The sequence below is a fragment of the Salmo salar genome, chromosome 18, assembly GCF_965601325.2.
Source record: "Salmo salar chromosome 18, fSalSal1, whole genome shotgun sequence".
In the NCBI taxonomy this organism is placed as follows: domain Eukaryota; kingdom Metazoa; phylum Chordata; class Actinopteri; order Salmoniformes; family Salmonidae; genus Salmo; species Salmo salar.
Genome location: NC_138308.1, coordinates 78,554,526 through 78,566,983, shown reverse-complemented (window position 1 = coordinate 78,566,983; position 12,458 = coordinate 78,554,526). Strand labels below are relative to the sequence as shown.

At 43.8% G+C, this 12,458-nt stretch overlaps 1 protein-coding gene across 1 annotated transcript; it reads right to left on the bottom strand.

Moving 5' to 3' along the window:
• Positions 1 to 2,956: 2,956 nt before the first annotated feature.
• LOC106577725 (uncharacterized) lies at positions 2,957 to 11,151 on the bottom strand. The gene is made up of 8 exons (XM_014156047.2): positions 11,079 to 11,151; positions 7,474 to 7,548; positions 7,025 to 7,336; positions 4,677 to 4,733; positions 4,164 to 4,514; positions 3,759 to 3,890; positions 3,545 to 3,579; positions 2,957 to 3,233 (listed from the first exon to the last, which is right to left on the bottom strand). Exons 1-8 carry the CDS (start codon positions 11,149 to 11,151, stop codon positions 3,093 to 3,095), a joined length of 1,176 nt encoding a protein of 391 aa, XP_014011522.1. The 3' UTR covers positions 2,957 to 3,092.
• Positions 11,152 to 12,458: the final 1,307 nt, after the last annotated feature.

The following is a 12,458-nucleotide window of genomic DNA, read 5'->3' as shown; positions in this document are numbered from 1 at the left end:
TATGATTATTATTATTTGACTGTGCTGGTCATTTATGAACATTTTAACATCTTGACCATGTTCTGTTATAATATCCACCCGGCACAGCCAGAAGAGGACTGGCCACCCCTCATAGCCTGGTTCCTCTCTAGGTTTCTTCCTAGGTTTTTGGCCTTTCTAGGGAGTTTTTCCTAGGGAGTTTTTCCTAGCCACCGTGCTTCTTTCACATGCATTGCTTGCTGTTTGGGGTTTTAGGCTGGGTTTCTGTACAGCACTTTGAGATATCAGCTGATGTACGAAGGGCTATATAAATACATTTGATTTGATTTGATTTGCAGCACTCCACCAATCAGGCCTTTGAAGAATCTCAAATATATTTAGATTTTTTGGTTACTGCATGATTCCATAGATGTTATTTCAAAGTTTTGATGTCTTCACCATTATTCTAAAATGTAGAAAATAGTACAAATAAAGAAAAACCCTTGAATGAGAAGGTGTGTCCAAATATTTGACTGGTACTGTATACAGTTGAAGTCGGAAGTTTACATACACCTTAGCCAAATACATTTAAACTCAGATTTTCACAATTCCTGACATTTAATCATAGTAAAAATTCCCTGTCTTGGGTCAGTTTGGATCACCACTTTATTTTAAGAATGTGAAATGTCAGAATAATAGTAAAGAGAATGATTTATTTCAGCTTTTATTTCTTTCATCACATTCCCAGTGAGTCAGAAGTTTACATGCACTCAATTAGGATTTGGTAGCATTGCCTTTAAATTGTTTAACTTGGGTCAAATGTTTTGGGTAGCTTTCCACAAGCTTCCCACAATAAGTTAGGTGAATTTTGGCCCATTCCTCCTGACAGAGCTGGTTTAACTGAGTCAGGTTTGTAGGCCTACTTGCTCGCACATGCTTTTTCAGTTCTGCCCACACATATTCTATAGGATTGAGGTCAGGGCTTTGTGATGGCCACTACAATACCTATACTTTGTTGTCCTTAAGCCATTTCACCACAACTTTGGAAGTATGCTTGGGGTCATTGTTCATTTGGAAGACCCATTTGCGACCAAGCTTTAACTTCCTGACTGATGTCTTGAGATCTTGCTTCAATATATCCACATAATTTTCCTACCTCATGATGCCATCTATTTTGTGAAGTACACCAATCCCTCCTGCAACAAAGCACCCCCACAACATGATGCTGCCACCCCCGTGCTTCACAGTTGGGATGGTGTTCTTCGGCTTGCAAGTCTCCCACTTTTTCCTCCAAACATAACGATAGTCATTATGGCCAAACAGTTCTATTTTTGTTTCATCAGACCAGAGGACATTTCTCCCAAAAGTATGATCTTTGTCCCCATGTGCAGTTGCAAACCGTAGTCTGGCTTTTTTATGGCGGGTTTGGAGCAGTGGCTTTTTTCTTGCTGAGTGGCCATTCAGGTTATGTCGATACAGGACTCGTTTTAGTGTGGATATAGATACTTTTGTACCTGTTTCCTCCAGCATCTTCACAAGGTCCTTTGCTGTTGTTCTGGGATTGATTTGCACTTTTCGCACCAAAGTACGTTCATCTCTAGGAGAAAGAACGCGTCTCCTTCCTGAGCGGTATGATGGCTGCGTGGTCCCATTACGTTTATACTTGCGTACTATTGTTTGTACAGATGAACGTGGTACCTTCAGGCATTTGGAAATTTCTCCCAAGGATGAACCAGACTTGTGCAGGTCTATAATTTTTTTTCTGAGGTCTTGGCTGATTTCTTTTGATTTTCCCATGATGTCAAACAAAGAGGCACTGAGTTTGAAGGTAGGCCTTGAAATTCATCCACAGGTACACCTCCAATTGACTCAAATGATGTCAATTAGCCTATCAGAAACTTCTAAAGCCATGACATCATTATCTGGAATTTTCCAAGCTGTTTAAAGGCACAGTCAACTTAGTGTATGTAAACTTCTGACCCACTGGAATTGTGATAAAGTGAATTATAAGTGAAATAAACTGTCTTTAAACAATTGTTGGAAAAATGTCTTGTGTCATGCACAAAGTAGATGTCCTAACCGACTTGCCAAAACTATAGTTTGTTAACAAGAAATTTGTGGAGTGGTTGAAAAATGTGTTTTAATGGCTCCAATTTAAGATTATGTAAACTTCCGACTTCAACGGTATATATATATATATATATATATATATATATATATATATATATATATATATATATATGAGGTATGTCGAGTCAGAATGATCTTTACATTGTGTAAGCTAATGGTATGAAGGGTTTCTGACTGATGGAGCCTGACACACATTCAGCTAAACTGCTATTCCTTTTAATCCTGTGGTAACATATTGTAACGAGTGTCATGTGTAGAGGACCAAGACGCAACAGGGAAGTGTATACTCATCTTCTCTTTTTAATATATAAGAAGGAGAAACAAAATAAACACGTATACAATTAACAGAAACAACACTAACCGTTCTGTCATGTGCCAAGCACAAAACAGAATACAACTACCCACAATCCACAATACTAACACACTCCTAATTATAGGACCATCAATCAGAGGCAACGATAGACAGCTGCCTCCAACTGAAGGCCCCAACACCAATTAACTAAACATAGAAATACAAATGACTAGACAGAACATAGAAATAAACTAACATAGAACAATAACCAAAACCCTGGACTAATAAATCAAATACCCCTCTCTACATGGACACATACACACAACCACCCTGAACCACATAAAACAAATACCCCCTGCCACGTCCTGACCAAACTAAACACTAACAAATAACACCTTTACAGGTCAGAACGTGACACATATATGTACTTTACAGAGGAAACAGAGATGTATGGAGGGTTAAAATATTATAGTTTATTATGATAAAAAAAACATAATCATACAGCAAACAAGGGATCCTCTATCAGAGAATGTATATTAATTAAAAGCACAATTAAAGGTTTGAATATTTGGTGCGTTACAGGATAATCATATAAATCTAACATATAGACATTGTCAAAATTACATACATTTCAGTTACTAACAGTCATTTTATTACAAGGAGTAAACTGGTTCTGCTTGGAGTCTTTGTGACAGTGGTGATACTGTGTTTCTCACTCCTGCTGAAGGTACCTGACCTCAGAGTACACTGCATCCTCTCTGCTGGTCTTCTCTCTTGTTCTTCTGGAGGAGGAAGAGTTCTTCTTGGGAGTGAAAGTTACAGCGGCGTAGTTCAACACGTCACTGTCTTGATTCTGTGAGAGGTGAAACCATGGCAAAATGCATTGTGATGCTAGATGCTATATGACATTTTATTTTCTCCTCTACAAAAGACCTGTCAAACACACTGTACACCCACTAAATGACCTTACAGTCAGTGGAACAGTGACAGAGAGAAGTTCCATGGAAAAAAGTAACAACCATCACAAAGAAAAGAAAGTTATCTAGTACAGTGATCTATTACTTCCAAGCTGAATACTAGTTGTAAGGAAACCTAAATGACAGTTGTAAAGAGACACTTTTGTGTAAAAACTGAGAATATATTCATGAACGTTTATGAATTTACCTGATTCCCCTGGGATGTTGGACCATCTTTCCTCCCTTCAGAGATTGAAACAGAGGAAGGCCATTTATTATTTTTAAGACAATACATTTTTCTGTTTAACCTCATGTAGTTAATTGACAATGCTTATAAGTTAGATATTAAATTGATGTTTACAGACTATACATTTTATACATATACATGAAACATTAGACATGATATAAAGTAAAATAACTACCTCTGTGATGTCTGTTCAGATTCTTGTAAAGCGCCCAGGCAAGCAGAAGGGTCACTATCCCTAGAACGATGTTGGACACGACCAAGGCAAGAACAGTAGGACTTAGATCAAATGGAGAATCATGCTCTGGAACTGTGAAAGGGTATCAGTAGATTCATATTGTATTCATGAACGCTTAGGTAAAATATGATACTAGTAAACTAATCAATTTCAAAATAAAAGTCCCCATTGTAGAGACAAACATTTTTACGAAATACATTGTGCCAAAATAAAGGTCCTACTAAAACTAAGGCTACCATGTTATAGGAGCATGAATTGGTTGAAACAAAAAGCAATAATTTTGAGCTATGTGGCATACATTAAAATGTCTTTGTGGCAATGTATAGCAGAGGAAATTGGAATGACTTTGAATGTCCAGCTTGGTCCCTTTCCCAAACAGTATTTCCCCACATGAGGCCACAGCACAGTAGTAAGTCCCAGCATCAGAGAGGGTGAGGTTCCTCTTGGGGAGGTTGTAGACACAGCTCTGTGTAGGAGACACAGCCTCAGGGCTCTTCTCACACTCATCACTCCTGTCTCCCTGGGTGTAAATGATTCCTGGAAGGGATTCTCCTGAGCCATGTCTGAACCAATAGATACTGTGCTCTCCTGCACAGGTCTCAGTGTGTATTGTACAGTTCAGAGTCACAGAGTCTCCTGGCTGGACTGACTCAGACAGAGATTGCTGGAGTATAGGCATGTTTCTGGAACCTGAACCTGACAAAAAGGTAAACTAACCCATTCATTTCTAGATTATCACGGTAGCAAGTATTTTAATTTATCATTTGGTAAATTAAGATCTCATCTGATTAACATAATAGCACATTTTTACACTGTATATCTGTAAATTCAGATTAAAAAAAAAAACTTTCTATGTACCTTCTACAATGAGAATAGCTCCTTTTCCAAACTCCACCCTATTGGTATAAGCATTTCATTTTACATTTACATTTTAGTCATTTAGCAGACGCTCTTATCCAGAGCGACTTACAAATTGGTGCATTCACCTATAATATCCAGTGGAACAACCACTTTACAATAGTGCATCTAAATCTTTTAAGGGGGGGGGGTTAGAAGGATTACTTTATCCTATCCCAGGTATTCCTTGAAGAGGTGGGGTTTCAGGTGTCTCCGGAAGGTGGTGATTGACTCCGCTGACCTGGCGTCGTGAGGGAGCTTGTTCCACCATTGGGGTGCCAGAGCAGCGAACAGTTTTGACTGGGCTGAGCGGGAACTGTGCTTCCTCAGAGGTAGGGAGGCGAGCAGGCCAGAGGTGGATGAACGGAGTGCCCTTGTTTGGGTGTAGGGCCTGATCAGAGCCTGAAGGTACGGAGGTGCCGTTCCCCTCACAGCTCCGTAGGCAAGCACCATGGTCTTGTAGCGGATGCGAGCTTCGACTGGAAGCCAGTGGAGAGAGCGGAGGAGCGGGGTGACGTGAGAGAACTTTGGAAGGTTGAACACCAGACGGGCTGCGGCGTTCTGGATGAGTTGTAGGGGTTTAATGGCACAGGCAGGGAGCCCAGCCAACAGCGAGTTGCAGTAATCCAGACGGGAGATGACAAGTGCCTGGATTAGGACCTGCGCCGCTTCCTGTGTGAGGCAGGGTCGTACTCTGCGAATGTTGTAGAGCATGAACCTACAGGATCGGGTCACCGCCTTGATGTTGGTGGAGAACGACAGGGTGTTGTCCAGGGTCACGCCAAGGCTCTTAGCACTCTGGGAGGAGGACACAAGGGAGTTGTCAACCGTGATGGCGAGATCATGGAACGGGCAGTCCTTCCCCGGGAGGAAGAGCAGCTCCGTCTTGCCGAGGTTCAGCTTGAGGTGGTGATCCGTCATCCACACTGATATGTCTGCCAGACATGCAGAGATGCGATTCGCCACCTGGTTGTCAGAAGGGGGAAAGGAGAAGATTAATTGTGTGTCATCTGCATAGCAATGATATGAGAGACCATGTGAGGATATGACAGAGCCAAGTGACTTGGTGTATAGCGAGAATAGGAGTGGGCCAAGAACAGAGCCCTGGGGGACACCAGTGGTGAGAGCACGTGGTGCGGAGACAGATTCTCGCCACGCCACCTGGTAGGAGCGACCTGTCAGGTAGGACGCAATCCAAGCGTGCGCGGTGCCGGAGATGCCCAGCTCGGAGAGGGTGGAGAGGAGGATCTGATGGTTCACGGTATCAAAGGCAGCAGATAGGTCTAGAAGGATGAGAGCAGAGGAGAGAGAGTTAGCTTTAGCAGTGCGGAGAGCCTCCGTGACACAGAGAACAGCAGTCTCAGTTGAATGCCCAGTCTTGAAACCTGACTGATTAGGATCAAGAAGGTCATTCTGAGAGAGATAGCAAGAGAGCTGGCCAAGTTCAAGAGTTTTGGAGAGAAAGGAAAGAAGGGATACTGGCCTGTAGTTGTTGACATCGGAGGGATTGAGTGTAGGTTTTTTCAGAAGGGGTGCAACTCTCGCTCTCTTGAAGACGGAAGGGACGTAGCCAGCGGTCAAGGATGCGTTGATGAGCGAGGTGAGGTAGGGGAGAAGGTCTCCGGAAATGGTCTGGAGAAGAGAGGAGGGGATAGGGTCAAGTGGGCAGGTTGTTGGGCGGCCGGCCGTCACAAGACGCGAGAGTTCATCTGGAGAGAGAGGGGAGAAAGAGGTCAAAGCACAGGGTAGGGCAGTGTGAGCAGGACCAGCAGTGTCGTTTGACTTAGCAAACGAGGATCGGATGTCGTCAACCTTCTTTTCAAAATGGTTGACGAAGTCATCCGCAGAGAGGGAGGAGGGGGGGGGGAGGGGGAGGAGGATTCAGGAGGGAGGAGAAGGTAGCAAAGAGCTTCCTAGGGTTAGAGGCAGATGCTTGGAGTTTAGAGTGGTAGAAAGTGGCTTTAGCAGCAGAGACAGAAGAGGAAAATGTAGAGAGGAGGGAGTGAAAGGATGCCAGGTCCGCAGGGAGGCGAATTTTCCTCCATTTCCGCTCGGCTGCCCGGAGCCCTATTCTGTGAGCTCGCAGTGAGTCGTCGAGCCACGGAGCAGGAGGGGAGGACCGAGCCGGCCTGGAGGATAGGGGACAGAGGAAATCAAAGGATGCAGAGAGGGAGGAGAGGAGGGTTGAGGAGGCAGAATCAGGAGATAGGTTGGAGAAGGTTTGAGCAGAGGGAAGAGATGATAGGATGGAAGAGGAGAGAGTAGCGGGAGAGAGAGAGCGAAGGTTGGGACGGCGCAATACCATCCGGCACAGTAGTATGTGCCGGAGTCAGAGAGTTGCATGTCTGAGATCCTTAGGTGATTCTTTTTTGGGCCATTTTCCACTGAGAAGCGAGGGTTATCCTTAAACTCATAGTAGAACGTTGCATTCCTGTCATACTTACAATGAACGGTTGAGAAGAGCTGAAGTTTATCTCCCAAGGTTTGCTTGTACCAGGAGAAATGCATGGCCATGTCGCCTTCATAGAAGCAACGCAAAATCATTGTGTCTCCAATTTTGGCTGACATGAGACCACTCTCCTGACGTATGGATAAAGATTCAATCCCAGCTACCCCATGAACTAGAGAACATACAAATATATTAGCTGTTACATACCTCAAATACAACTTTGGATTCTCAAAGTGTCTGTAAAATAATAATTGGAAACCTTATGTCTCCAAATCATCACATAAGCAGTGAAATATTAGATTGACTTACCCATCTTTACGAGAAGTGGAAATATCAGACACAGTGAGATCATCTTTAAAGTTGTCAGCTCTTCACAACTTGGGTCTTGAGTGGAAGGAGTCCACCCATGTAGACAACACTTCGACAATGGAGTTACAGGTGATTGGTCGAACTGGACCGCATCATATTTGTTGATGACTCATTCATTCATGACTATGGTCTTTAACTGTGCATTTTACAGTTCAGAGTCTCCTGGCTGGACTTATAGGTATATAATCATTGACGTTTGGCATCCATTATTCTTTATTACTGCAGCTACTGTTGTCTAAGAGACACATAGTGTGAGGGACTTTGAGGGTATGACACTCTCATCCTCTAGGGCTTCTATCACCACACAGTCACTTCACCTCACCAAAAACATACATGGAAAAAACACAGCAAACACAATGCAGTAGTCTTATTTTAGTGATCTCTCATTCAGGATTTACACTCAATTGGATGGATGGATATAAATTCCTCTCATTATATTGTTATTAATGACACAGATTCCTCTAGGCCTAGATGATAATGATACGTTACAGTTAACACTGTGGGTTGTGTTTGACAAAGAACTTCTGATCTCTAGGTCAAAGGACCTTTTTTTCACATATTTCAGTCCAATTTATATACATACATAAGCTGCCTCATCAACAGAGTTGGTTAACTGTTGCTAAAATGGTCAACTTGAAGTGCAAGTATTATAGCCTACAGTATGAGAGAGCTAAGAGTTCTGAGACTTCCGGCTGAAAACCACAGAAAGAGAGAAACAGTGAGAGAGAGAGCGAGAGCGAGAGTGAGAGCGAGAGAGAGAGAGAGAGAGAGAGAGATGCAGCTTAAGCCCCACCCTCTTCAACATATATATAAACGAATTGGCGAGGGCACTAGAACAGTCTGCAGCACCCATCCTCACATTACCAGAATCTGAAGTCAAATGTCTACTGTTTGCTGATGATCTGTTGCTTCTTTCACCAACCAAGGAGGGCCTACAGCAGCACCTAAATATTTTGCACAGATTCTGTAAGACCTGGGCCCTGACAGTAAATCTCAGTAAGACAAAAATAATGGTGTTCCAAAAAAAGTCCAGTTGCCAGGACCACAAATACAAATTCCATCTAGACACCATTGCCCTAGAGCACACAAAAACTATACATACTGTACCTCGGGCTTAACATCAGCGCCACAGGTAACTTCCACAAAGCTGTGAATGAGCTGAGAGACAAGGCAAGAAGAGCCTTCTATGCCATCAAAAGGAACATAAATTTCGACATACCGATTAGGATCTGGCTAAAAATACTTGAATCAGTTATAGAACCCATTGCCCTTTATGGTTGTGAGGTCTGGGGTCCGCTCACCTACCAAGAATTCACAAAATGGGACAAACACCAAATTGAGACTCTTCATGCAGAATTCTGCAAAAATATCCTCTGTGTACAATGTAAAACACCAAATAATGCATGCAGAGCAGAATTAGGCCGATACCCGATTATTATCAAAATCCAGAAAAGAGCCGTAGGCAGACCTGGCTCTCAAGTGAAGACAGGCTATGTGCACACTGCCCACAGAATGAGGTGAAACTGAGCTGCACTTCCTAACCTCCTGCCAAATGTATGACCATATCAGAGACACATATTTCCCTCAGATTACACAGATCCACAAATAATTAAAAAACAAACCCAATTTTGATAAACTCCCATATATACTGGGTGAAATACCACAGTGTGCCATCACAGCAACAACATTTGTGACCTGTTGCCACAAGAAAAGGGCAACCAGTGAAGAACAAACACCATTGTAAATACAACCCATATTTATGTTTATTTATTTTCCCTTTTGTACTTTAACTATTGCACATCGTTACAACACTGTATATAGACATAATATGACATTTGAAATGTCTTTATTCATTTGGAACTTTGGTGAGTGTAATGTTTACTGTTGATTTTTGTTGTTTATTTCAATTTTGTTTATTATCTACTTCATATGCTTAGGCAAAGTTAACATATGTTTCATGCCAATAAAGCCCTTAAATTAAATTGAAATGAGAGAGAGAAAAAGAGAGAGAGAGAGCGAAAGCAAGAGAGAGTAGAGGGTTGTGTGTATGGAAAAGGCCAGCAGACCGTAGCAAAGAGACATACTTATCTAGTCATTGTGTATTCATCACTGACCACAGAGTACCTGTAACTATGTTGCTGTGTGTGAGGGGGTGTTAGTGGCATGCGAGAGGGAAAAAACATAAGTTACGTACATAACTACAGATCTATGAGACCGAAGGATGACTGTCACTGATAAGTGTTACGGTCTTTACTGTAAGTGATGCCTTGCGTCAGTCAGTCATCGAGACCATACATGTATATACAAAAAGTAATGCCCTATGACCTAGAGGCGGGACTCACCTCTTAGCAATAAAAGGAGAGGTCAAGTCCGCCTCTTCCTCTTTGCCTTTAATGCTGACAAATATTGACAAAGGCCAGTGCCAGTCATCCTTTGGTCTCATAGATCCATAGTTATGTACATGACTGACAATTTGTATTGATCTCACTCAGACCATCACTGATAAGTGTTACGTTACTTACCTTGGATGCCTTTGTTAACAAGGTAGTGAGGAATGGAGGATTCTACATCCCTAACACCTCGGTGGGCATTATGGTGGAGGTTAGTGGAGCAGGGGTTGCCAAGTTTACTCTGTAATACCTAGCAAATATGCATGGCGAGGGCCAGGTGACAGCCACACCAATGCCAGTCAAGGAAAAGCCTTTCACGCTAGTTGACCCTGACTTGTGTAGGCCTGGGAGATGGTAACCCCCAGCCAATGGGAAAGCCGGTGTTTAGAGAGCGGCAGGCCAAGCTTTTTGCCATTGTAGCACACAAACAGTTGTTGGGTTAATCTCAGAGATTGCGTCTTGGACACGTATGCTCGTAGCGCTATGACCTGGCACTGGGAAATCACGTTCTCATCTATGCCAGATAGTGGAAGCAGAGAACAGAATGCTCATGTCTCCACCACCAGGTTAATGTGCGGCGGAGAGCACATGTTCTCAGCCTTCCATCTCAAACAGTCCACATTTACAGAGAGGGCATGTAGCTCGCTCACACACTTAGCAGAGTAGAGTGCCAGGAGAAAGGCAGTTTTTAATGAGAGAGATTTCGTCAGACTGAGCTACTGGCTCATATGGAGGCCTAGCTAGGGCCCGCAGGACCAGGGGAATCTCCCAAGCAGGGAGACGCAGAACGCGGCCCAGGTGTAGCCGGCGGACACCCTTCAGAAACTACGACACAAGGGGGTGACTGCCCAGCTTGTGGCCATCCACCAGGTCATGAGAAGCTGAAATGATCACCATGTACACTTTAATAGTGGTGACTGTCTTGCCCATGTCCAGATGGGACTGGAGGAATCGGAGAAGAAGGACAGGGCAGGTAACTGGGACTGTCTAGCGTCACACTGAGAGGAGAATAGGCTCCATCTGAGAACATAGAGAGTCATGAATAGCTGCGTCTAGCTCCTGAGAGATGGACTCGTTATTCGCCATACCCACAGCTGAAGGGAAGCTGGGTTGGGGTGCCAAATCAGGCGGTCCACCTGCGACAGGAGGTCTGACCTGGTTGGAAGGGGGTCAGGGGGATCCCCACACCAGCTGAAGGAGCTCCGAGAACCAAGGTCTGCCTGGCCATCTTGACGCTACTAATAGGACCCTGTGGTGTCCGTGCTTGACCCGGTGAGATCAGAGGCAATGGGGGGAAAGCGTACATTAACCCTTCCGGCCACTCTTGGGACAGAGCATCCAGCAAAGAGTGCCTCCTAGACCCCTCAGAGAAAACCACATCTGGCAGTGGGTTGTCTCTTGTGTGGCAAACAGGTCCATCTGGGAATTCCCAAATCTAGACCAAATCTGGTGGAGGTGCCACACCCCGGGAAGAGGAACTGGAGAGGAGGTGTGTAGCATGGTTTGTAACGCCCAGCACATGGATGGTCCTGAGGGAAGCCAAGCGGGGTAGAGCCCACCTGAAGGCAACGCAGTGACCTCGTGCCTCTTTGGTGATTTATGTGATACACCGTGGAGGTGTTGTCTGTTCTCACAAGCACATGTCTGTCCAGAATGTGAGGGAGAAGGGCTATGAGCTTAACCTGTTGGGGATAGGGGGCAGTATTTGCACGGCCGGATAAAAAACGTACCCGATTTAATCTGGTTACTACTCCTGCCCAGTAACTAGACTATGCATATAATTGTTTGATTTGGATAGAAAACACCCTAAAGTTTCTAAAACTGTTTGAATGGTGTCTGTGAGTATAACAGAACTCATTTGGCAGGCCAAAACCTGAGAAGATTCCAAACAGGAAGCGCTCTCTCTGACCATTTCATGGCCTTCTTGATCATCTCTAACCAAAACAGAGGATCTCTGGCATAACGTGACATTTTCTAATGCTCCCATAGGCTCTCAGAAGGCGCCAGAAAGATGAATGGTGGCTTTGCAGGCCATTGCTGAAAAACATTAGCGCATTTTGATAGTGGTCGATTTGAGGACAATGAGACTGGAGGCGCGTGCACGAGCCGACACCATGTTTACTTTCTCTCCTTTTTGAACGAAAACAACGACTCCCGGTCGGAATATTATCGCTTTTTTACGAGAAAAATAGCATAAAAATTGATTTTAAACAGTGGTTGACATGCTTCGAAGTACGGTAATGGAATATTTAGAATTTTTTTGTCATGAAACGCGTCAGGCGCGTCACCCTTCTTTACCATTCGGATAGTGTCTTGAACGCACGAACAAAATGCCGCTATTTGGATATAACTATGGATTATTTGGGACCAAACCAACATTGTTATTGAAGTAAAAGTCCTGGGAGTGCATTCTGACGAAGAACAGCAAAGGTAATCAAACTTTTCTAATAGTAAATCGGAGTTTGGTGAGTGCCACACTTGGTGGGTGTCAAAATAGCTAGCCTGTGATGGTCGGGCTATCTACTCAGAATATTG